The 25,943-nt window shown below is 41.0% G+C and overlaps 1 protein-coding gene across 1 annotated transcript in view; it reads right to left on the bottom strand.

Moving 5' to 3' along the window:
• Positions 1–617: 617 nt before the first annotated feature.
• The window catches only part of LOC133977887 (paxillin-like), a 28,120-nt gene continuing 2,794 nt past the window's right edge, over positions 618–25,943 (bottom strand). Inside the window, exons 2-11 of the mRNA XM_062416186.1 lie at positions 12,984–13,165; positions 12,719–12,804; positions 12,482–12,618; positions 12,092–12,287; positions 11,800–11,935; positions 5,926–6,084; positions 4,786–4,959; positions 3,802–3,883; positions 3,530–3,678; positions 618–3,438 (exon numbers count right to left, since the gene is read on the bottom strand). Coding sequence (XP_062272170.1) covers positions 3,172–3,438; positions 3,530–3,678; positions 3,802–3,883; positions 4,786–4,959; positions 5,926–6,084; positions 11,800–11,935; positions 12,092–12,287; positions 12,482–12,618; positions 12,719–12,804; positions 12,984–13,165 — 1,568 coding nt within the window. The 3' untranslated portion in view covers positions 618–3,171. The remainder of the gene's footprint in view (positions 3,439–3,529; positions 3,679–3,801; positions 3,884–4,785; positions 4,960–5,925; positions 6,085–11,799; positions 11,936–12,091; positions 12,288–12,481; positions 12,619–12,718; positions 12,805–12,983; positions 13,166–25,943) is intronic.

The raw sequence follows: 25,943 nt of genomic DNA, 5'->3' as shown, positions 1-25,943 counted from the left end.
TCCGGGTCACGACCTTTCCTTGCCACAGAGACATACTGGCTTGTCCATGCATTTGTCAGGTGTATTAAACTACCATCTTTTAGCAGGCCCGTCACGTGGTATTGAACTGTATATACTCGGTACATTAAAAGTCTTGTTCCCATTTGATACACAAATGAAGTGTACTTTTATTGTTTTTACATTTTCTGAACATCAGACTCAGATAAAGTAACGTCCTCTGTTAATTTATGTCCAGCCGTCCATTTTCCGCCACTTATCCAGGGCTGGGTCACAGTGGCATCAGGCTGAGTAAGGAAATGACATCCTTCTTCCCAGCGATGTCCTCTAGCACCTCCTGGGGGTTTCCAAGGCATTCCCAGGCCAGGAGAGATATGTAATCCCTCCAGAGTTTTCTGGGTCTGCTACAGTTGGAAGTGCCCGGAACACCTTTAAAGCTCATGTTAATTTATAATGCTTGTAATTTAAATTCAGCTTATATAAACTTCTAATAGTCTCACAACCTGTGAAACAATGAGTGTTTTGTTTTTTGTGATTAAATGGATCTGAATTCATGCAAAACCCTGAATATTCATAGTATGTTTGAAAAGGGGAAACTTCTCAGACAAAACGATGCCAGAAATAAAGAACATATTTTATTTGCAGCAGTTTTATTAATCAGTCAGTAATTAGGACCCATATAGGCTTACACCCCACCCACACAAAAAGCCAGAAAAATTCATGGTTCATGACTAAATTAAATTGTTAAAAGAATACAAGAATCTCTCCATTTACAAAGAAAAGTTCACTTGATCTCATTAACAGTAAAAGGCTTTCATGTATTTTTTTCCCAGAATTCTTTGACAGAAACAGAAACTATAAGGCAACAATATACTAGAAGAAGATAAATATACACAGGGTAACATTAAATCAATTCCTGTTCATTTTCATAAGCATACAGTTTTAACTGAAGGTGCAAATGTTGAATTCAAAGTCTTTCTAAAAACCTCGTTCACATAGCTATTTCCTGTAAATCAGCTACAAGTGTACACTATACTGTCTGCTGAATGACTCAGTACAGAGGATTTCTCCTTGGCTTGTCTACTACAGTGTAAAATTTCACGTGTTCATAGTTCAGATGCACCACAGTAGATGAAGCTTCTCCCAGAGTTCAGCCCATAAAAGACTCAAATCACAGGAAAGACTGAGAACTCCACAGTGTATACGACCTTATTGCATTGAAACATTTGGCACAAGAGCAATTATCTTCTCAAAGTAAAAACAATCTGGATGTGGATACTGTGTATTAACACTGTGCACACCTTGTGATCAAAAACAAAAGCAACTGAAAATAATGAGAGCAATATTGTCTAAAAAAAAGAAAAATTAAAATGAAAAAAATCACACAATGTCTTATATATCTGGTAAAACAGCTACAAGTATTTAGTTGTAAAATAAATGTAGCTAAAGGCTTGGCTGGGGCTTGGTAATGTAGGCTGATTTCTGACCAGCTAACACAAACGTCCAGCTGCCATCAGTGAGTCTCACACTGATATCAACTCATACAGCAGGATCGTAGTTCACGACTCATAATAAAAACATGGAGGGCTGCGTATCCTTGGAAGTCTGACACACTGGAATCCAATCTGGTGTGTCTGTGTTTGTGAGTAACAGGGTCAACTATTGTTAGCCTACATGCCAATAGAGCCAGCTCTTTGCATATCAATGTGAGCGCCAACAGCTCAAAAATATATATTCTCATCAAAACAGTGACAAAACACAGTTGAGTCACAAGGTCGAGCATAATACAGGTATATAAATTTAGATTCTGATTGTAGCAGCAACTGGCAGCTAGTGCTGATAAAACTCTACATAATAGAGTAGCATGCTTTTAATCCAAATTCTGTACTAACTGTCTGTTAACACAACCAAACTTTAAATTTAGAACCAGCCTTAATACAGTGATACATTCACAACAGTAGCAACAGTAAAATGATTTGAAAAAAATGTTCTGAATAGAATTCTTCTAAATTTTGAATTCTTTTTCTCCTAAAAAACAAAACCAAAACTGCACCAAAGGTTCAACATTTATGACCATGGTACATGTTATTATTTTTGACCTACATTTTTGTCATCATTACTTGTAAAAGTTTATTTGAACATTATTGGCATAAATGACATCACATACTTTGCAGTAGTAAAATAAAAACAAAGTTCCAAGTTGGTACGGGAAAAAGAAAGTTCAATATGATTATTTTAGGAATCTGTGATATAAATCTACTAGTAACCAGCTGTGTAAGAACTGCAAGGCAACTAAATGTTGGATTACTGTTCCACTGGGAATAAATGAAGTTACATGAGCATGAATGTGAACATCTGCATTAATTTTCATAGGAAAAATAGGACAGTAGAAAAATAAAAACTCATATCTGAAACTGTAAAATGCACCTTAAGACGGTCTCATCAAGAGATCTGCGGTTGGAGTGTGCAAAGAGATTGAACTAGTATCTTAAAGAAGTGAAGAAGTTCAGTGTGTGTCTGTGTGCATGTACATACATATATGGGGTGTTTTCATGGTTCTTTTAAATGGCACCTCAACAGTTTCCAAGACTAAAAAAATACATCTTTTTCATAGGTTATTCCAACACTCATTGGGCAAGCACTGGGTATCCAACACTCAACACTCCACATATTTCATAACTGCTTACTGTAAGTCAACTCTCCATGGTCCATGCAATCAAGCTTACCTGCATAAAACTATTTCACCATAGAATGCAAAGTCTTGCCCTGCAATGGGGGAATAAAACCATTTACAAAACAGGGCTCCGAGGGAGTCTAAATGCTACCCTCATATGCTCCTATACATACACACATACAAGGGGAAATTAGCATATTTTCTTTGCTGCACGCAGCGCAGGAATACAACTCAAATAAACATCTCTTTGGGCTCTGTTAAAATGTCTTTAGCAAAAGTGTGAAATGCCAAGCCTGAGAGGTTGGACAGCCAGGGAAATCCCTTCAGTGTCAAGTCAAGAACTGATAGTCAGAGACATTTTTCACCCTTCTAATGATGATCCACCACAACATAACACCCTCTGTCTCAAAAAAAACATACATACATATCATGTGAGTGCACACACATCCACACGTGCATTTAGACATGTAATTAAATGTGTGCATGGGTGTACACATGATTTAACTGAAGAGTTTAATAAAGCAGCCGTGGCAGTAGGGCTTGTCATTCTGCTCCTTAAAGGTGCCCTTGTTAAGCTGCTTGAGGCAGAAAGCACACACAAAGTGCTCTGGGTGAAACTTCTTGCCCATGGCTGTGATGCAGCGGCCAGTGATGGCTTTCTGGCAGCCAGAGCACAGTGAGCCACGCCGCTCGTGGTAGTGCGCCTCGCAGTACGGCTGGCCGTCGTGGTCAAAGAAGCTGCCGTTAACAAACGGCGTAAAGCACTCCTAGGAATTAAAAGAGAAAAAGAGAAGAGGAATAATTTATTATGTGAGGAAAACACGATATGATTTATTTTCATTGTAATTCATTACTCACCCTGCAGACAAAGCATTCAGGGTGCCAGAGGGAGTTGAGAGCAGAGATGTAGTTCTCCAGGATGGCACGTGCACAACCGCCACATTTCGGGGCAAACATGTCAAAATAATCTTTTCTGCAGAATGCCTTTCCATCCTTCTCATGGAAACCTAGCGGACAGCAAAAACACACACTGACCCTCTAAGCATGTTTCTTTTGACAATGAAAATTTAACCCTTCTCTTATTCTACACAAGCCAGGTGTTGTGATGGAAATGGAAGAGTGACTGGTACCTTCAGGTCCAAAAAAGTTTCCACACTGGGCACAGAAGAAGTGCTCTGGATGCCAAGTCTTGTCCAAAGCAGTCACTACTTTCTGTAAAACAAAAGCAGGACTCAATCAACCAATTTCTTCTAAAAGTTCAACCTTTAAACACTGGGAAAAAATAGTGATTATATGTGTTGCTCTAAAGGAAAGTCAGCATTCATGCAAGTACATACTGTATATCTGTCATCAAAAGATAAACTAACAGTGACTCAGAGGCCAGTAGGGGGCAGGCAAAGTTGACAGAAGAAGTGTGGGAGGTGCTGGAATACTATGTCTATTAGCTCATGTTTTCCAGGCTTGATAGCGTTCCTTAGAAGCTTCATACTCATATTGTGTAACATATGGGTTAAAAACTACTCAACAGTTAAGTTCCTGTAGCAGGCCAGGCATTACTCATTTTAAAACAATGCTATAAACCTCTAGACATTTTAAGATCATAAGTGATTCTTGTCTTTTCCACCAGGGGGTGCAATGTTGACAAATATTTATTAAAGAGATTTTTTTAAAGATGAACAAGAAGCAACATCATTGTCTATATAAGTAAAACAGAGCAACTAAAATGACAATATGGTGAGGTGGAAATACTGTATACTACTGAGTATCACCAAACGTATAATGCAACTGAGGAATTCACAATCAAGAGGGATTTAAATATACATATGTACATATAGGCCAGAATCAAAATCTTTTTCAGAAGTAGTAATCTTATTAATTTGAGCTACAAATGACAAAAGGAAGTTCAAAACTGAGAGAGAAGGCAACTCAAGCTTGAGAAAGAAGGCAATTCCCACCATGCAGTGATCTTTCCAGTAAGGGACCTAATCCATTAAGTTATGAATAAATAAATATCTTTATCCACCCATCCATGCTGGTGTGTGTGTGTGTGTTAGTGTATGTATGTGTGTGTTTGTGTGTGTTTGTGTGTGTGCTCTTATGTTTGCATTACTAACATCCAGTATGGGTCCATTACAGTAGTGGCATCTTGGTGAGAACAGGCTGTGATAGTCTTTCTCGCAGTAAGGCTGCCCGTCACGCTCAAAGAAGTTCCTGGAGCCTATCTCGTCTTGGCAGTGGGTGCACACAAAGTGCTCAGGGTGCCATGTTCTGCCCATGGCAGTCACCACCTGGAGTGGGGACACATGGTGCATTAAATTGAAATGAGCTGCAAAAGGAAAGTCCTTGCTCAGCAGAGAATCGACAGTGCTCTGCATGCAAGAAGCACATGGTAGAAAGGCAAACAGCAGCAGATGTTGACAAAATAACTCAAAGATTAGACATTTTTAAATTAAGGTTTAACAAAACTTTGAATGGCAACACATTTAAAAAAAATTATAAATATTTCTGTTTCAGTTTAAGTTAATTCACAGAAAACGTGTTTCTTGTGAAGCGACGTCTTTCCTTACAAAACTTTGAATGGCAACACATTTAAGAAAATTATACATTTCTGTTTCAGTTTAAGTTAATTCACAGAAAACATGTGTTTCTTGTGAAGCGAGGTCTTTCCTTTCATATAATTTGACTTGGGAGTCTTCAAATAAAAATATTCTTGAAGTTTCATCCTTTTTGATAAGTTGCATGCAAAACCTGCAGGGAGGATACTGGCATCTCTGGAGAGGACTATTTCTACTGACAGAAATAGTCATAGAGGTTAAGAGGTAGCACACATGAGAAAAGCTAACCTTAGTTAACTTTAATTTAAAAGCAAAAATTCTTCGTAAGGTGAAAGTTTGATAAAACAGAATGTTCACTGCAAGTTTTATATTATGCTACTTATTGGTTGAATTATTGATAAATTGAGTGGCTTTGACCTCAAGCAATCAGCACAGCACAGAGATATACAGAGCATGAGCAGACACTGCATATCTCATCTAACTTGGGAAAATAAATCTTAACTGCATTCTGCATTTTTCCAAATTCTTAACAAAAAAAACTGCTATGATGATGTTTTATAACCATACTGGGTATTCTAAATGATGTTTCAGTTGGTAATTTGTGTGTGCCACACAAACTTGTTATGCAATAAAAAACACATTATATATTTTTAGTATGTGCACAACTGACTTATTTGTATGTGCATGATTAATCATCACCTGTCCAACAATGGGTTTCTTGCAGGCACCACAGACGCCTTTAGCCACAGTCTGGACTCCGAGTCTGTTGAGGTCTGATTGCAGGCTTCCCAGCATGTTGTCCAGCTTGTTGGCTGGTTTGGGTGGACCAGTAGGAGAAGTCTTTCCCTGCGACTGGATCTGATGGAGGTGGAGGACCAAAATTATTTCATTATACTATTAGGATGTACAAGGGGTAGACAAATAGCACTGCAGCTAGTACTTCAGCTGATAAGTTTATGATATTCAGCCATGGCTCTGTGGTGATTTTTGCAGTCATAGTTTGTAATGCCATTGATGGCTTGGGTGTAACTATTACTGTTCCTCTTTGCTCATTGAGTTGAGTTTTCTTGTGTTCACATTTAGTATACTCTCATAATTATGGCAATTACGTCATCACATTACATATTCCTGTAAACCTATTAAATATCCTTCATGTTGTTGTAATTGTGATGTACAATAGTCTTTGCCTCAATGAACAATTTTACAGTCACACAACAGTAATATCTTATACTACATACAGATTGCAAATCCTATAGCATAGGAATACCAATCTGCATGGCACAGAACCTACATGTCATTTGTGTTAATCCATGTTGATCTCTTTGGTCATTATATGATTATATTGTGTGTGTGAATGTTTGTCTGGATTCCTAATGTAACTACTGTAATGTAACAGACCTTCTCAGTTGGTGTGGTTATTGGAGCTCTTACATTCCACTAAGAGAGAAAATAGCATCTCTGGTCTATGTATTCTTCCACACACACACACACACACACACACACACACACACACACACACACACACACACACACACACACACACACACACACACACACACACACACACACACACACACACACACACACACACACACACACACACACACACACAATATGACCCACCTTATCTTGGACCAAATAAAATAGCCAGGCTTCTTACTGGGATTTTGACATATAAAACACTACTCGTGTCAATCTTTTACTGCATAACTCTTCACCAAAACTACCTCATTGAAGACAGTGAGGACTCTGAAAGAGGTCATGGTACATGGTAGTCAACATGGATATGCTGGTTCCTAACCTAGTGGGACCTGTTGAGGGAAGTCCTGTGGGAGATACTAAAAGTGTGGTGGTAACAGTGCTGTCATGTGGCAGATAAGGTTTCAGTACGAGCCTGCCATTCCTGCGCATGGCAGGACAGTTAGTGTAATGGGAACATGGGGGTATACGGTCAACTTGTCTCTAAGCTCCTAAACCCTCCACTCCACTCTGAACACACAACTGTTGGTGGCATCAGATGTCAGAATTAGAAAATGGGCTCAGTCTCTCTAGGCTTAATGTCAGCACCACTCATAACCTGGACTGACTGGATTTCAGACAAAGCTTTAAAGAGGCTACCTGTTTCCAGCTGGCGTGAGGACCAGTAGCCAAAAACAGACCCGATGACCAGACAAATTGTGTAGCTCACATAGATACAGAGGCACAACTGACCTGCAAGCATACTCAAATAAAACAACTCAAAGTAACTCTACAAACCAGACAAAAGAGTCAAATGTTATAATGTTACAAGTGTGAAAGAAAATGGATGATAGAAAGTGGAAAGCGAGGTCAGAAAGAAGGAGAGGGAGAGGCGAGAAAAGGTGATCCATGCCTGCATTGGTGGGAAGATGGGGTCGTACTCGGTCTGACAACCCACTGATACAAACACTTTGGGAGGCGGAGGTGGCGTGACGGGCTTGGGAGGGGGGCTAGGTGATGGCGGGGGCTGGACAGGGGGAGGTGTGGGCTCCCTGGGGGGAGGTGTGGGCTCCCTGGGGGGAGGAGTAGGCTCCTTAGGAGGTGGAGGGGTAGGTTCTCGAGGAGGAGGAGGAGGGGTAGGTTCACGAGGAGGAGGAGGGGTTGGAGGGGGAGGAGGTAGTGGTGGAGGAGTCTGCTTGACTGGGGGCTGCTTTTTGGGTGCTGGGGGAGATTGCGGAGGGGACAGGACTTTTCTCTGTGGGGCAGGTGATTCAGGAGGGATGATGATCTGGGGGAAAGGAGAAAGGAAACAGCCAAGAAAGGACAGCAAACAAGTAAGGTATAGTACAAACACAGGGGTAAGAAAGAAGTAAAGCAACAGTTTAAAAAAAACTGTATTTTACAGCAATGTGACGTATGTGTAAAATTTGCCAGTTAGCTCCTTGACTGTAGGCCAAAAAAAAGTAAACCAAAATCCATCAGATGGATATATAATTTCCAACTGGTTTAACGTGGTCTAGGAATAGTACTAACTACTCCTGCTGTGCACCTTCAGTCTCTACCTTATCCACAGATGGCTGAGCCCTTTCTTCCCGTGTTCGCTGTGGGTTGGACATCACGATGACTCCTTCTGTCATCCAATCATCTGGCTGTTTACGCCGGCGCTCCACTCGCCCAATTCCCAGTTTCCCCTGCAGCTCCTCAATGAGTCGGTCTTGAGAGTTGCTCTTATTCACAATGACAGGTCCCATTTTACGCCGCAATAGTCCCTCCCTGAACATCGGATGAACATTGGAGGTCTCTTTGGTGCGGCGGATAACCGACTTGAGCTGGAGAGTAGATGATAAGGAGGTGTGGGAAGCTGAGGTTGTGCCATTCACCAGAAAGTCCATGTTGAGTTGCACACACAGGACAGGCCCAGCACAGGAAAAACACTCAAGAACGCTCCAGAATATTCTTCTGTCATGAAGCTCTGCATTCGTTTGTCAGGCACTCGTGTATCCAATTAAAATTGCTTGCAGACTCTAAGCACAGCCTTTTGTTCAAAATCATTCTCCACTACTTCTACTGCTCCGGTATCTGTGGCAAGGCATGCTGGATAACGGAAGTCAAGACAACACAGGTCCATCACAAAATGCTTGCACGCAAGCCTGCACGTGCCAAAACAAGGCCAAAGATGAGAGAAGTATAGTTCTTACATGACTTTTAAATGTACTTTCTTTGTTCATATATGTATTAGCCAAAAAAAAAATCTGCCTTACTGTCGAATCTTCTTGTCAATTTAGTCAAATTATGTATTGACACAGGCAGTGATTTAAAACATACTGTTTGCGTCATCTGTTGGTTACATAAACAGGATAGGCCAGGCCCTGTGACTAACGCAGCAATGTCGACTGAAGCAAGTAAGGGCGTGCATAGACATCCTTTCAGCAAAGCTTTCAACATAAGCCATAAGAAGCCTCTACAGGCAGACTTCTCCCTCAAGCCATTTTACAATTGCTATGCAATGACACTACATGCATCACACCACATAGACAGAGGAATTTCTCCATCAAAACGCTATGTTTTGAACTTATGTACAGCTCCTGGTGCAATTGTAGGAGCTGCTCTCCCAAAATAAGCTTGTTTCAGGAACTAGAGATATGTTCTGCTTGAATGATCATCTGACACAGCCATTCTGCCATTACTGTCAGATATAATTAATACATTAGGCCACATGGCCAAATAATAGAAAGGCCACATGGCCAAATGATAGAAAGGCCAAATGGCCAAATAATAGAAAGACCACATGGGGTCCTAAAGCCTCTCCTGCTTCAACACCAGCAGCTTATTTTGGGAGAGTCAAGTTGAATCTCGTACTTGGCCAGAAGCAGATAGTCGCTCAACAGCAGACGGCTGCTGTGTGGGCAGATCCAGCATTGCATCTGGTGTCCCAGGGCAGGTGGAGGGGGTGAAACACTCATCCATCCAGCTGGATTCAGTCATGGGTGTCAGGGTTCCCTCTCGACTGAAATCAGTGTAAATTCCATCTTCCTCCTCCCAAGGTCTGTCTTCATCTCCAGGCGTAATGGAAGCAGGTGGCTGGTTCTCATCCAGTTGGGTGGAGTCTGGGGCTAGGAGTTTTTCTAAGGCATCATCTAATAAAGGCTCCCGACATGGCCATGATAAACCCAGTGCTTCACCTCCCTGCTTTTCTGTAAGAGGGGAAGACTGGCTATTTGATGGTAGAGCAGCAAGTGAAACTGGCGAAGCTCTGGGACTACTGCTATCTGGAACAGTGTACATTTTTCTGACAACTGAAGCAGGACTATTAGGAGGACTAGAAAGCCTTGGATGTATTACTCGGTATGCATCCTTTGGGACTGTTTCTGGACTAAAAATCTTGGGTTCAGTTGTTGAACTAGAGATATTCGGGACTGTAATAGGACTTGCAGTCTTTGGAACTGGACTCGAAAGTCTTGGAATTGGCAATGGACTAGAACTCTTGGGAACTGTTTCTGGACTAGAACTCTTTGGGATGGTCAATGGACTAGAGGTTTTAGGGACTGTCACAGGACTTACACTATTTGGAGCTGGACTTGAAAGCCTTGGAACTGTAACTGGACTAGCTGTCTTTGGCACCATTTCTGTAGTGATTGGCACTGTCATGGGACTTTCATTCTTTGCAGTTGCTTTTGGACTATGACTTATGGGTACTGGACTGTAACTTTTATGAACTGGGCTGGAACATTTAATGTCAGGTGGACTGGGACTTTTAGCTCTAAGGGTAGGACTGACATTTTTAGACACATTGACAGGACTAGGGCTCTTGGAAATGACCACTGGACTAAAGCTCCTGGTAGTGGAATCTGGACTGGAGCTTCTGCCAATAGTAACTGGACTTAAGCTCTTTCCAAATGGACTTGAGGATTTACTGGTAGAAACTTTAGTGACTGACACTTGTGTAGAGCTGTTGACTTCAGTTTGACTAGGTTGCATTAAGGTATTAGAGATACTGAGGCTCTCCACATGTGAGATCTCAGAAGTAAAACTGTCACCATCATCCTTCTGTTGGATATGGGAGTACTGAATGCTCTTGGACGATGCAATCATTACAGTGGAACCAGCCAAAGATGTTGGGGAACAACCATCTTCATCTATATGAAGTTCCAGTGGAAGAGGGGTACAGGAAGGTGTAGTGTCACTAGAGGGTAAAACATTATCAACTAAACCATTTTGAGGACTTATAAATTGGGTGGTTAGTGTTTGGACAACCGGTGAACCAGCAACCAATGAGGGGTCTACAGCCTCCTGATTCAGAGACAACTGAGAGCCAGACTGTATCAGGATCAATGATGTAATAATTGCAAAATACATACAAACACAAGACACACAGTAGTAGAGAAAAAAGAAAAGAGACCAGGAGAAACATGTTGAGAATTAAGTGTCTAAGTTCCCTCAGTTGTCGCATCTCAACAGTATTTGTTTCTAAAACACTACAAAAACTTTAAAATCTTCAGATCTCAAAAATTATTAGAATGCACATTTCACATAGTTTCATAATGAATGCAGCACTGCCGACTCTTAAACACAAAAAAAAAATTGTAATCTTCACAAAGATTACAATTATTGCACTGGGCCTATATGAACTTGATTGGATTGCATTACATCATATGTTGATTTTGCTTCATCAACCCCACTACTCTGCGACTGCAAGCTTGAAACAAAATTACAAAGTCATACATACACAAAGCATAATAAAATCTACTATAGGTGTTATCTAGTTAATTATCTGGTTAATTAGTTGGTTTGGTGCAACAACAATTTTAAAGTAAGTTCTGAATTAAAAGCTGGTGTTCAAATATCCATTGTGAGTGAATTCAACGCAAGCTTCTGTTGCTTCCTTTCCAGAAAAACTGTAGCAATTTACCATTTCTGCGAAACACTGCCAGCAGTAGCAATCTCTATGTTGTAAAAAAAGTAAAAAACACAAATAAGGAAAAGAAATGGAATAAAAATGAATCTGCTCCACTGCATTTTTACAGTTACTGCAAACATTTTAAATATTAAACAGTCACACAAAGCCAAAACTGACACAGAGTGTGTAATCTCTACCCAATTGTAAAACATACTCACATTGCTTTGGACTTTGAAGTCAGACAGGGAAGCCATTAGCTCATCTAGCTCTCGTGTGGCAGAGGAGGCAGACATTCTGGCTTGCTGCTGTGCTGGTGTTTCCTCTTGTTCGTCTGATACCCCCAAAGGTGTGGGACTAAAGAAGAAAAGATCAACTCAAATTGCAGTGTTTTTACATTACACTAGAAATACAAAGCCATCTACAGCAAAACAATGCTTTATGTCACCTTCACATATGTGAGCATACATTTTAACATCCACACATATACTTCTGTAATACTTTGTCACTTACATAGGTGTGGGCACAGAGCTTTCCAGCTCATCTAGAAGGCTCTCTACACTTGGTCGTACATCCTCTATCCCTCGAGCTGCCACGCTGCGTTTGGGCTTCTCCAGTACAGGTGGCGCTACCTTGCCTGCAATGGAGACTCCATTCTCCTGGATATGGTGGACTACACTACTGGCAGGCAGCGGTGGAGCTGCTTCTTCTATTGTAAAAAAAATATAAATATGATATCAACATAGTTTATCATCATGGAAACTTCAAGACAACAAAATACAGTGAAGAGAAGAGATATCTTTTGATTTTGGACAGACATCAAAATCAGGCAGTGCCATCTGAGTTTCATCAAATAAATGTAAGTGAGTATTTTGTTAATGCCAAAGTAATCTGTGTGAGAACCTTCTGTGGCGAAGGCAGGGGTGCTTTGCTGTACAGCGTTGAGCTCCAGCAGCAGGCGGTCCAGCTCCGACAGGTTGCTGCCCATGGATAAGGTCATGCCGGCTGATGAGTCACTACCTTTCTGCTTATTGGGGAAGCTGTACACAATAGGGACAAAATTCAAAACAAATTCTTTTAAAGTTATTTATAAGACTATTGATAAACTGTCCATCCAATTAACATGGCCTCAACTCCTACCTGTATACGTGGTCCTCCTCACCAAGAGGTTGGGTCGGACTGCTGCTATCTCTAGACCAGGGGCTTCTCTGAGCTGAGCTGAAAGACTGAGGAGAGGAAATCATTTTAATTACCATAAAGAATGCAGAAGACCATTCCTAAATGGAGCAACTAATGTAAACACACTTTTATCCATCAGCAAATGAAAGTGGTGTTTTTTGCAGTTAGGAATTCATGTTCAAAATCTTGTAAAAAGCATAAACTGAACATGTATGTGAGCATTTACCTCTGTTTCGTCAAGTCCGTTCAGGGTTTGCTCAGAGGGAGTGGGTGGGATTTGGGGTGGAGAGCAGATGTCTTGCTGGGTCTGACTCCCAACAGGGAGGGAATAGGCGTTTTCGTCAGTCAGGAACAGTGGACGCTTTGAAATGTGGGACGTTGTGGACTCAAGGTCCGCCAACAAAGCATCTATGAAGGCACATAAAACAGATTTTATCATCGCAGGCCTGAAACTAATTACACTCAGACAGTATGACAATTTATACAATAAAACGACAGGAAATTGGATAAAAATTTGCTGTATGTGTGTGTTTGCGGTTTTGCAGATTAATAAGTGGGCGCTTTATATCTCAGGTATTGACATTAGCCTAAAACAGACATTCCCGTCTAGTTATCTGATCTATTGATGGTTCCTCAGGCGTTATAAAATCATGTCAACCATGATATGATATGAGTACTTATGGATTCCTGGCACAAAAAACAAAAATCCAAGGGACAACATGTTGAAATGATCACTTATTTACAACAGGAGCCCAAGATGTTAAACAAGGACACCATCATGCATACACACAGTGCCAAATGATTACAGCTTCTTTTGCAATCATCACACCCCATGTGCACTGACATCGGGCGAGGTGGAGTTGTAAAACTTGAATCATGTGGACTGTCATAGCCACTCCTTTGGTTACTCACTGACCCTTGACTGCCTGGAGTCTAGACATGTCCTCTAACCTAGGAGTCAACCAGGTACACATGCTAATATTTACCATCTACATGCCAGCAGCTGCTTTCTCAGCCCGAAGGGGCGTTTTGGTATTTTAAGCGGAATATGAGCCAAGACAACAACTACTAATTTAGCAGTCTTAACCAGCAGGTAGAGACACATAACATTATAGGGGATTTAGTGAAGTGCACAGACTGTATGACTGAATACTTGGGCTTATTTTAGCACCCTCACTCACCACAGCAGTGTTTAGTTTCTCTTTCAGAATTTCACAAGTCCTAAAAAATGAAAACCCAAATTTAAAAACAAACTTGCCCTAATAAGAGATGTTCTATATGAATCAACTATTTGTACATAAATGCTGTTTGTACGTAAATGCATAATTTACCACTACACCGACACATCGTAGGCTACAGTGTACAATTCAAGACCAAAGTGAAAACCATAGTGAGAACAGCAAATATACAGTGTAGGAAGTATTATTCCTTATAGCTTATCAAAAATATTCAAATTGAACTTGACTAGATGAGCAGTTCTGCTACTATCACAATATTGCCAGTTTTGCTAGGTGTACCAAACAGCAACTAAAACTATTGCAAGGCCCCTAAAAAAAGTCTTGGAACAGAAAGAAAAGACCATAGCTAAAGAAACATGGAGATGAGACGTACCTTAGAACATGACAAAAAGTTACCCACCCAGAGAAGTGAAGAAGCGAGAACACAGAAAGAAAAAGAGGAAGAGGGCGACCCAAACAGACTGTCTGCCAGGCAGGAACTGCCTTTCTTAACTCTACCATCAGTACAGGGGAACAACAGAGGGGGAGAAAATGAGAGCAGAGGAGAGGGTCAGGGTAAAGAGGGGAAGGAGGGGGTTAAAATGAATGGCAGCAGCTTAGGTTCACCCCCCACCCCGGCTATGCCAATTCCAACCTAGCTGCCTGAAAGCTCAAGTAAGAGATACAACTCACGCAAATGACGACCCGCTGAAAACAGTCTCTGACTCAGGAGCTTGCCAACTTTGGCAGGCTATGCACGTTACAGCAGGGAGTACATGCCGTTGTGAAATAAGAAAAGTTGAGAGCAAGCAGAGCTCTTATCAATAATGGCATGCCCAACTAAGGGAGTGGTATGACAAAGGTACATAAAGGTATAATCAGCCCCTCCTTCACACTGTCAGCGCAAACTCTGCCTTGGTTAATCATGACTCAATGTCAATTATATTGACCTTGACTGAGAGGCTACGGTATATAAAATTCTGTCTTTAAATACAGCAAGAATCAGATTAATAAAACATGATCTACTTTATAATGTCATGATTCTAGGTTCTATGTTCAAGGTTCTATGAGGGACATTTATTAACCTGAAAATGAATGCTTAGTATACCATAGTATCAACAGTACAGATCACAATGTTTCTCAGACAGAGAGGAGACACAGCAGAGGCAGAGCCAGATTCATACCTGATCTACTTGGACCATTAGAAAGGCTAACATGCCAGTTGACTGGGTTTCACAGCAGAGAGACTCCTCTCTGGACACAGAAGCCCAGGGACATTCCTCAGAGTTTCATTATGGATAAATCAAAGCCCACTGTTTACACTACTGCAGTCAGTGCTGCGTGTGTAGGTGTGTGTATGTGTGTCTGTGTGCATCCTCATCTCTTACTTGGTAGCAGCAAGAAAATACACCCAAAGAAGCAAGAGGGCAAAAACAACACAAGAGTCATTATCGATAGACCTTACCAAGTATGGTGTCAAACTTAAGATCCAAAGATGTTTCAGGTCAACAGCAGGATCAGTATACAGACAGGTGCACTCGACCCTGCAGTCTTTAGGCTCAACTTCTAGCCCAGTAGAAGGGGAAGTCAATATGATAGTGGAGTTATTCTGAGACGTCTTCCTGTGTTTGAAATCTAGAGGGTACGACTTCTGCCTTGCAACACTTCCCACGACGCAGCTGATTTTTTTTTAATCTCCTGCAACAAAGCCTCTTTTAAAAAATACTGATATGGATGTACAGCCAACGCAGAACATCCATCAGATTCCATGTGCTTATTCTTAGTTATGATTTACAAATGTACAGATTAAGAAGAACACTATAAAAAGATGAGATCAGACTACATCGGAAGTCCAGGCATTCATCTAGGATGAAACGAAAACAGGCCAAAACATAATTCAGATTTCATCAGATACTTCTCAGAAATACTGCATAAATAAATTGCATATCTAGGTGCTGACGTCAGAGCAAAGGTTTACTGCGGCTGGACCTCAGTCAACAGATGTTACTCCAGATGGTTTACACAAGAGATGTTAATCAACTTAGCTCCCTAGCTGAACTGGCTTTAACCCTGGTTGAAAAGAATTTGCTGCTCCAACACATAGTTACTGCTCAAACGCCTACCCTCAGGCTACATGAAATACATACTCTGTTAGGCATTGGTTTTAATGTAAACTTTAAGGAGGTCTTGCATAAAAATGAAAGCAAGTTAACTGAAATCAACAGCTCATTTTCCTTAAAATGATTCAAACACACACCTAATTTAATTTAAAGGCTATAGACTATTGAATGCTAAAAAAGAAGACGTAACAGTTTCAAGGTTGCCTGTGTTCACTGAACACCGAGTTAGGCATGCTCTGGCCCATCCACGATCTACACAAACACACAGAGGTGTGTCAGCCTAATCTGCCAAGAGGACATACCATGACACACAGACTCTAAAGTGAAGCACAGACCAGTTCCCCAGTGACCAAAAATGGAACTACAGTAAAATGAGGAACTCGTGATAGACTCATCCGTACGCTTTGTAAGGAGAGGCAAGAACATTTGGATATAACTCTTAGTTGAGTATATTTTAGTATTTTATTAGTAAAAACACGTCAGAGAACACCTCTAATTTAATTTCACAAGGGATATAATTTCTGGTGGATGTGTTTTAAGAACAAAGCTATATAAAGTCCTGAGAGACCCGAGTTCCTGAGAGGCAGGAGGTTATGAGAGGGTGAAGGATCTGCTCCTCACTGCCTAAAATAGACAGATCTAACAAACCACCTACATCAATTAAACACAGCCAGCCCTCTTAAATTGCAACCAACACCCTTTATAAAGACAGAAAAATACCAGCTTTCTGTTAGCTTCCATGTCCACACCACTATGTGTGACACAGCAGGGCACATCTGGGCTGAAACAATGATAAACGGCAGTGAGATAGTGAGTGCAACTGGGGAGTGTGTACGCGTGGCGCAGCAGGCAAATCCTTAGAGGCTGAAATGTGGGTTGACGCAGATTAAGGAGACTCCCTTCCTCCCAGATGAATGGTGTGCATTTTAATTACACCAACGCTGCTCGGCATAAGGGTTCATTACAGGAAAGAGAGAGATGGGAAGAGGAAGAGAGAGGGAGATAAAAAGGGGACTTGGGAGATTGGGGTGGCAGGAGAAGGGATGAAAAAGAGAGGGAAAACGAAAATAAGGGAGGGGGATGCAGGAAAATGAGGGAATGTAAAGGAAACCATTTGAGGAGTCAAGTATGTAAACAGAGAAGGGCAGGACGGATGTTAGACAAGCACATATTTGATGCTGATTATAGTCCAAATCTACATCAAATATGAATGTGATCTAATTATACAAAGCAATCCTAGAGCACAACTCTTACTCTATGAGGTTTGATCAATATATGTCCTGGACTTCAACAGACACAAGCCTCCATTATCCCTGACAGGACATCCTGCCTGCTTGACACTGCACATACTGCCCGAGCGCCTATCAGTGCTGACGACTGCATGGAGTGAATCAATGCTGTCTACTACTCAACACATCCACTACGTGTAACACTATCAATGTAGCTCCAGAGGCTTTGTTGCTGATAGTGGTCCGTTAGAGGAAATAAGTCTTTATCAAAACACAGCATAACAAAACACCAGCCTTTAACAACCTGCAGGTGGGGATGTTGAGTTGTGTAGGAGAGCCGAGTATGCTGGCTTTTTCTTCTCGAGCTTGCAAAGCTCATAAATGCCAAGGCATTTACATAGCTGACACCCAAGTGAAACCAACAACACTGGATAAATATCAGCTGTTAACCTGCAAGACTGTCTCTGTGCAGCACATTTACCTGTGTTCTCCTGTGTCCTACTTTCTACACCTCCTTCCCCCTTCTCGTAAATTTCCCCCTCTGTATCTGATGTGTTGCAAGGTGCACACAGGCTGATATGAATTCCTAACATGCCATAGCTCGTCTCCCATATATGAGACACAGAGAGGAATGGGAGTTGCGCACCAACTACGCAAGATAGTGTGATAAGGCAGGAAAGGAAGAGCTTAAAGCAAGATAGGACAGATGAAAGAAAACAAAGAAATGTCAGCTATTAGACAAATACATTTAACATATGATCTGTTCTTATTAATAGAGAGTCTGAATGTAGTATTTCCAAAAATGAACATGTAAAAACAATCTCTATTGTGAGCATCAACCCCCAGTTATGAATCTGTTGCTCCAAACGTGTATGTACGTCAACATGAAGTGACAGCCTCATGCTCCATTGTGAGAGAGATAGCCTTTCACAGCGACACAATCTGACAGACCATCACAGAGATGATGAATCCAACTCTTTGCTCGCCCCAGAAGAAAAAAAAAAAATCAGGACAAGATGGGTGCACACTTACGCTTTACTCCCCTCTGGGCTGGTGTTAGACAGCAGATGGCCTGTGCCTGTGTTCATTTGGAGCGCTTCAGCGGACACCCGAGCACAAAATTAAATCACAGTAGAAACACACACACACACAGGTGCAACAGTAGAACAACACTGCACACAGGTGCCTCTTTAGTTAAGGCTGCTTACACATACCAGAGACAGACAGAGGCATTTAGGTCCACTATAAATACCTTCCCACCCGACCCTGACCTGTAGGAGTCAAGACATACAGTAGATGATGGATGGCCATGCCGGTCAAAGAGACAGTGGGACATTACAGACCACCCAACCAGCTTATGCTATGTATTAAATTACATTTGCTGTTCTACCTTATAGACATATGGCCTGATTTACTAAAGGTTTGCGTGTGTAAAAACATATGAAAACTTGACATCACCCGCAAAAAAATGTGAAAGTTGATCTACTAACGCATCGCACTGAGGCTTGCATCTTTCAACTGTGCAAGATAATACGCTCTGTCCATTTAGTACGTTTGCCATAATAAATATGCAAAATGGGGTGTTTAAACCCCAGTGTGCAAAATACAGGGAGGAGAAAATGCAAATATGTTATTAAGCACACGCTTTGTTATTTACCAAACCTGGAGGTAATTTTGCAAAAGGCCTGCATCTATAAATAATACATTTGAAGGGCAGGTATTAACCGGCTGCGCGCTGCACACAGATGACTGCTGTTACTGTGGAGAGGAGAAGACAGAGGCACAATGACAGAATATGCAGAGAAAGGACTTTTGTGTGTTAATATGTGTTAATATTTTTGAGTGGAATATTTTGGTTTTTCTAACGGCATTGACTTTGTCATAAGTACTCTCCCATATGGCTGGTAATATTTTTTGCTATATCTTAATATGTTTGTTAACCTCTTCCACTAGAATCTCTAATACCATGGGATCAAATTTCATTTTGAGCTTGTGGGCTTCCTGTTCGTCCAAACTCTCCATTAAGACATGCAAAACCCTCATTTAAATACTGCTGTCTCCACCCTGTTGCACCTGTTTTCATTTACGCAGTTATTCTTAGAAGATCACCCGCAAAACGCACTCTAGTGCACTGCACAGTGCACACACAATTTAGTACCCTTTATTTTGGATCTTAGTAAATCAGGCCCATAGTGTACAGAAAAGCCTGGTTTGAGTTTCTTTATGCTTAAAATCAATGAAGTGTGGCCACAGGGTCTTAAATGAAAATGGCTCCATAGCCCACACTTGCAATAAAGTCATAGAACACGACTGCTTACCCAGCAGCTTACAATCCACTCTAAACTATTCAATACAATTACAGCAGTCTGTTTAGACACATGAAATCCATAATTCAAGTCAACACTCACGCTCAGAAAAAGGTTTGCTAATCAAGATGTTAAGTGATGCGAGCTGACTACAAAACAGAGCTAGTGATTCCTGTTGGAAAACACTGCTTATGATACTGAACATGTGGTCATATGGCAATTTTCAAATTGTGTAAAATGACACGCTCCTGGATGTGTGAGATAAGACAATACATTATGTTAAATATGGAGCACTTTATGCTAAGCTAGTACGAAGACTGGAAGGAGGGGGAAATAGCAAGCTTGCATAGGCCTGCAAACTCTACACAATTAGTCATTTTAACATGTGTGTGGATTATGGATAATTAGTGTGCTTTAAATACCTTGGTGGGTATATTATTGAATTTTGATAACAAATAGAACTATATGTTTTCAACAACTTTGGTATTGCTTTCTTAAAAGTTAAAAAAAAGCACTCATCAAATTTTTTTTCAACTTTCACAAGTTGACTGATAAGTTAATCATGAATTTGAAACTTCATTGCTTGTTCCATTCCACCCACTACAGTAACGCCCTATTAGCCTGCTCATGAGTGTGCTTTTCCGGAACATAGTGTTTGCCTATGTGTTACCTCAGCACGTATAGAAAAGCCATACTGCAGTAGGTGTGAAAAGGAAACTTTAAATACTGTTACTCTAGGTTGCAAGTCTAATCAGTAACATCACACAGCAATAAATGCCCAGACTGGTGGGTAAATAATTGTCGTCTGCAGTTAATCCTGCCTCACAACTTAACTCAAGCCAGGCTGCATATCTTTTGTAATGTTACAACAGCAATGCCTAATACTGGATAGTGTGGGATTCTGTTTAATTTATCAGTATTTTTATGTCCTCTTACGTCTTGCGCCCTCTTAAATCCACTACAAATGTGAGAGGGAAATCCATGTTAGGCACGCCTGGCAATAAAATGTCTTTATTACTTTGTGTAAAAATGTCTTTATTACTTTGTGCAGCTCAAAAGTAAAACATACTCACTGCAAATCATATCTGCGATCACTTTTAAGAATAGATTATTTTCGTTTTGTCATCATTCCGAGGCAGTTTTCACTTGCTCTCCATCTCCTCGTAAGTCATTTTTAATTCATCTTACATGACTTTTTTGTACTATGTTCTGTGATAAATGTTTTAACTGCTTTTGGTGTTCTAATATGACTTGTACTGTTTTCTAATCCTCGCTGCAAACCAATAACCCACAGGGGACACTAACAAATTAACTAACTTAGTTTAATTGGAGTTTAGAGTTTAATAATTTAAGAAAAAATTTGAAACAAGAAAAATTGTCACTAAAATAATTTGAGTTAAAAGATACAACACACTATTCTTGCTTCAGCTAGCCCCCCACCCCACTTTCTCAGTTCCCCTGGTAAAGGCTTATAAAGGAACATAGAGGTAGTTTGTGGGCAGAAGAGCCTTCCTGTGGTTTATGTGTTGCTTCTGTGGTTATTTGGTGTACAAGACAGTGGTGAAAGCACTTGTTTGTTTTAGCAGTATGCCATTTGTTATAGAGAGTATGAAAAGTATTGTAGAGAAGTTCACTTTGAGGGTTTTGTTGAGTTGCAGACTTGAACAAAAATGTGCATCTTCATTTCACCTTTGACGCTCTACACGGAGCACAAAGGAAAAGGAGAGTTTTTTCTAAATATCTGCGTAGTGTACGGTCATTCATCCAGATTTTATAACAGCAAGTAACACTGTCCACTTTTGTCCACCATTGTTGTGAAACTAAAAACATTTCACCATTCACCCGCAGCTTCTTCAGCTATATTGCCTGACAGGAAATTCCCAGCCTTTGTCCTGTGGTGATACATACTACGCCCACGGAAAGAAGCTGTATTGTCAGGCCTCACTAGACAATGATACATACATAACAAGACTAGGGTACTGTACGAACATTACGTCCGTTCCATTGGTGTTTTACACAGACTTTTAAAATATTACATCAAAACAAATATTGCAAATCGACATTATGACTTTTAGAAGACTCCATCCCTCTCTCTCTACAATGTGAAACTTTTGAAAATGGACTTTAAAATGTGTTTATTCTAGTAGTAATTTATTCAGGAGTAGATGCCATTTTAAAAGGTTTTAAAGTGGTTATCATAACTTTTTTGTGGGAGAATATATCAGACACACATTATTGTTCCAAGCAGAGCATTTCAATATATCTTAATACTTGTCTAGAGGAGATCTTCAACTCAAGGTCCACTAGCAGAGTTTTCAACTGAGCATACTTCATCGGTTTATTAAGAGGGTGAAAATGTGGCTGAATGCTCTTGACAAAAAGCTAGCAAATGGACCTTGAATTCAGATTGTTTTATGTAAAATACTACCTCTGAGGTCAAGAATGACACTTGATTTCTGAGCTACTTCTCTTAGCTCACTACCATCAATAGTGGCCGAAAATAGATAGCTGGATAGATGGATGGATGGACATCGTTTTCCTCATCTATAATCAGTTCTGTCTGGTTCTGTGCCTTTCCTGGGTTGAAGTAGGTCACAGCACCAGAAACAAGCTGCTCTTTGTCCCCCTCCGGCAGGAGAAGGACAGAGGGAAGAGGATGGAAAGGAGGGTTGGTGAGGTCTGCAAAGCAGGCCAAATCATTCCACTGGAAAACAATCAGCTATATATGTGTGCCAGAACCCGCATATGTATGTGTGTGTGTGTGTGTGTATATATATGTGTGTGTAAACTCTTGTTAAGCCTACACCCTCATAAACCTGTGGAGTAGTAATCCTGACCAAGCGTCACTGATGCTGTCATTAACCAAATTGGGGTCTAGATGGGGCTGCCTGAATGATTCTCTTTAACAAGCCAGATGCTGACTGTAAATCCAGCTGAAGCAGTGGCAATCAGAAACACACACACACAAACACAAACACACACATGCTCACTTTCGCTCACATGTGCACACTCACTCGTCCTTCACCCCCCCCCAACCTTCCCAATTCATCAAAGGCCTTCATTGTGGTAGCTTTATGTCCCAAATAGGCCAGTACCAGCAGTGTGTTAGTGACTATTTAAACCTGTGCCAAAGCCAGATGAAACTTACTGAACAGAAAACCATTTCCTAATAAAATAGCTAAATAAATGTTATCTAAGCCCACATCCACGTCAACCATACAAGCTCTTAAAAAATTGACATTTAAGAGCCAATTAGGGGAAACACGACAGAACCACCCATGTGCATTCAAAAGGCCATCTAACACTGGAAGATTCATTTATATGATAAGTAAGCATTTATTACACTGGAGCAAAGGACCACTATTACTCTACTAATAGGAGTTTCCTTTTAAAAACACTTCTTGATTCCTGTTGGTGCTACCAATAAAAGTTTGCAATTACTGTGGCATCATTCACTTCAATGCATGACCCGCTGTTTTCCTGTTGTAGCTTGCATCAGAGGATCAGCAGCATCAAATAAACCAAGCTGTCAGTCACTGTCTTACACAGCGAGGGGATGAGAATCTCACAAATTCAGCCGGGAACTCTACTCATCAGAGCACAGCGGGTCGGCAGAAGACTAGTGACAGCTTTAGGCATAATTATACTGTAAGCATATAGTGTAAAGGCTACATTAACATAAGTATAGTATGATTTTAATGAACTGCTCTGGTTGCCTGGAGACAAAATGGGAAGCAGGGAGAGAAAGGGGAAAAAAAGAAATTTTAGGATTTAATGAGGCAAAATGCAAACCAGTTTCTTCTGCACAGACACATCACATTAAGGAATCCAACAAAAATAGGACAGGATAAGGCAGGTCCACAAGTTAGTATGACTAACATATTGTCTGTGACCTACAGTAGGCTCTTCTGTTGTTCTCGGCACAGTCCTCATGATTGGCCCCACAACAGAGAGGTCAGTAAGGTCACATCCTGTCACGAAGCATGTGTTTAGCTGAAAGATGTGCCATTCCAAAAAAAAAAAAAGGACTCAGTGAGCTCAGCTGACAAACAACAGGACACAGGACTATGGCGGCATACACAGTAACTATATGATGTTACATGCTGCTACTCTATAGCTAAACTTAAACACACCAGTCCAGACCAGACCAATCCATATGAGCCTTAATATGTTTTTTAGTTTGAAGGCCTATTTCCATGTGAACCCTGGTTCTAAAAACCTACAGTAGCTGTTTGGTTATTGGCCCTGCAGGCTGTTGTTATGCTGTGCTGGGCCCATGAGAGATGACATGACGGTTGGCTGAGTGTAGGGCTGTCCCTGCTTAGTCAGCTTCCCTTTCAGAGCTGTCTGTCCACACCAGCAGTCTGTGATCAGGAGCGTGTATGAGTGTTTTGTGTGTTTGCATACACCATATGTCTCAAAGCCCAGCAGCATTATTTTCATTTTAAAGTCTAACAGATGGATAAACCCTGAAGGAGGGTGGAAGGGATTCTCTCAAGCCTTTGGTTGCTACATTGATTCTGTGTGTGATTTATGTGCATGTTATCATCTACTGCTCCCCCCTTGCTGCTTTAAGCAGAGCATCACTGAAGATGTAATTCACAACAACCACAACTTGTCTTTCTGAGTTCAAATAAAGAGGAAGTTATCCAGAGGGGTATTTTTAATAATGGGAACTTACTTACTCAAGTCCAGACTGACTTTATAATTAGAAGAGTACTCCAGTGATTTAGTATTGTACTTCCATAAAATAGTGGCATAGGCTAAGAGATAATTACTTTTAGTGCTTCGGATGGGTTAAGCTCCTCCTATACTGCTCATGATGCAACTCAGTAACATCTTTTGTTGTCTCGCTGCCTGGTAAATACAGGCTGGCTTGACTTTCACATGTAAAATTGCTGGATTACCCCTTTAAAGTATCTTGATGAGAAATAAGAGGAACTTTTGGTTACAGTAAACAAAACTGAAAGTCCTGTTACTGCTCCTAATGTGCATGATTTTGATGACTAAATATGGGTTATTCATTTGCATAGTCACTCTCTAAAGACAGATTCCTTGAAATCTTGAACTAATTCATCAGTTATTGCAGTGTAGGCACTGTAGAGTTACTGATGCAGTACTGCGTCGTAAATCTAATGGGAATAGGAAGGTCAACTATTGCTGAGTACAACAGTGAGCGACAAGGTTTTTCTGCCAGAAGGGAAAGAGAAGATTAGGTTATTACAAAAACTATGTCCACCCCCCTGATATAGTGAAACATATCACTCAGACATGAAGGACATCTTACTCATAGTCTGATATGTATGTAGCCAAAGCCAGTATGCAGAGGGAAATGACTAATGCCCACATGTACAATAGCTGACTTCCCTATCAGTGAAAAAACAAAGGTGCAACCTAAATTTAGACTCAGTTGACTATCTAGGCTACATCAGATCTCATTTAGAAGTACTTTGCCTACTCTATGAATGACATTTCCAACGCTGCAGCTGCTGTGCTGACAGGGCTCTGGGGAATCACTTCACTTCAAATGATGCCACTAAAGCCACAGTGGCACAAATCAGTGAGAGAAAAAGAGAGTAGTTACAGTATACACAGACCTGAAAGGAAATTCTGAAATGTATTACTGATCAAAGTCAGTAAAAGGAAGTTAACTTCGAGGGCTATTTGACATTTGTGTCTTGTTGGTGCAGGCCCGGAGAGCAGTGAAGCAAGGAGCAACGCTTGGCAGCACTGATAGCTGAGGAGGGGAGGTCAAAGAAAGTTTGCCTCAGAACATGCCACAGCATCTAAACTGCAAAGGCTGCACAAATATAAAGAGACAACAATGACACAAATCTGTCTATCATACTGTAAAAAGGGAGCTTTTTGGTACAATAATTCTCATGACTATTTCCACTACTGACTGGAGTAAAAACCTGATCATTTCCAGCCATCAAGCATCACAACGTGCCTTAATCCAAACCTTCCTAAAGGCTAATCTGCTCTCCTGCAAACTCAGTCAGCCCTAAACTGTCAATAGATTGCAGCCTGCAGCTTCCTATGTGGTTCGCCACAGGAATGATGAGGAGTGGGAAGAGAGAGAGAGAGGGTGGGGCAGTGCAGTGTTTAAGGAGGATATATTTTGGCTGAGGCCCAATCCCTGAATGTGGGCTTGATCCACCCTGAGGTCCTGCCTGCGAGCAGCACGAGTCTGCTTCCCACGGCTGGTGCTGGAGGAACCATGCAGATATCACAAATGAGTGTGTTCACATGCAGGTTGCAGATTTTCAGCTAGAGGGGAAGATGCTGCTAGGAGAAAGCAGACCTGCCAGTGT

The sequence above is a fragment of the Scomber scombrus genome, chromosome 3 (assembly GCF_963691925.1).
Source record: "Scomber scombrus chromosome 3, fScoSco1.1, whole genome shotgun sequence".
Taxonomy (NCBI): domain Eukaryota; kingdom Metazoa; phylum Chordata; class Actinopteri; order Scombriformes; family Scombridae; genus Scomber; species Scomber scombrus.
Note: the sequence above shows the minus strand (reverse complement) of the source record. Positions and strands in the feature narration are given on the sequence as shown.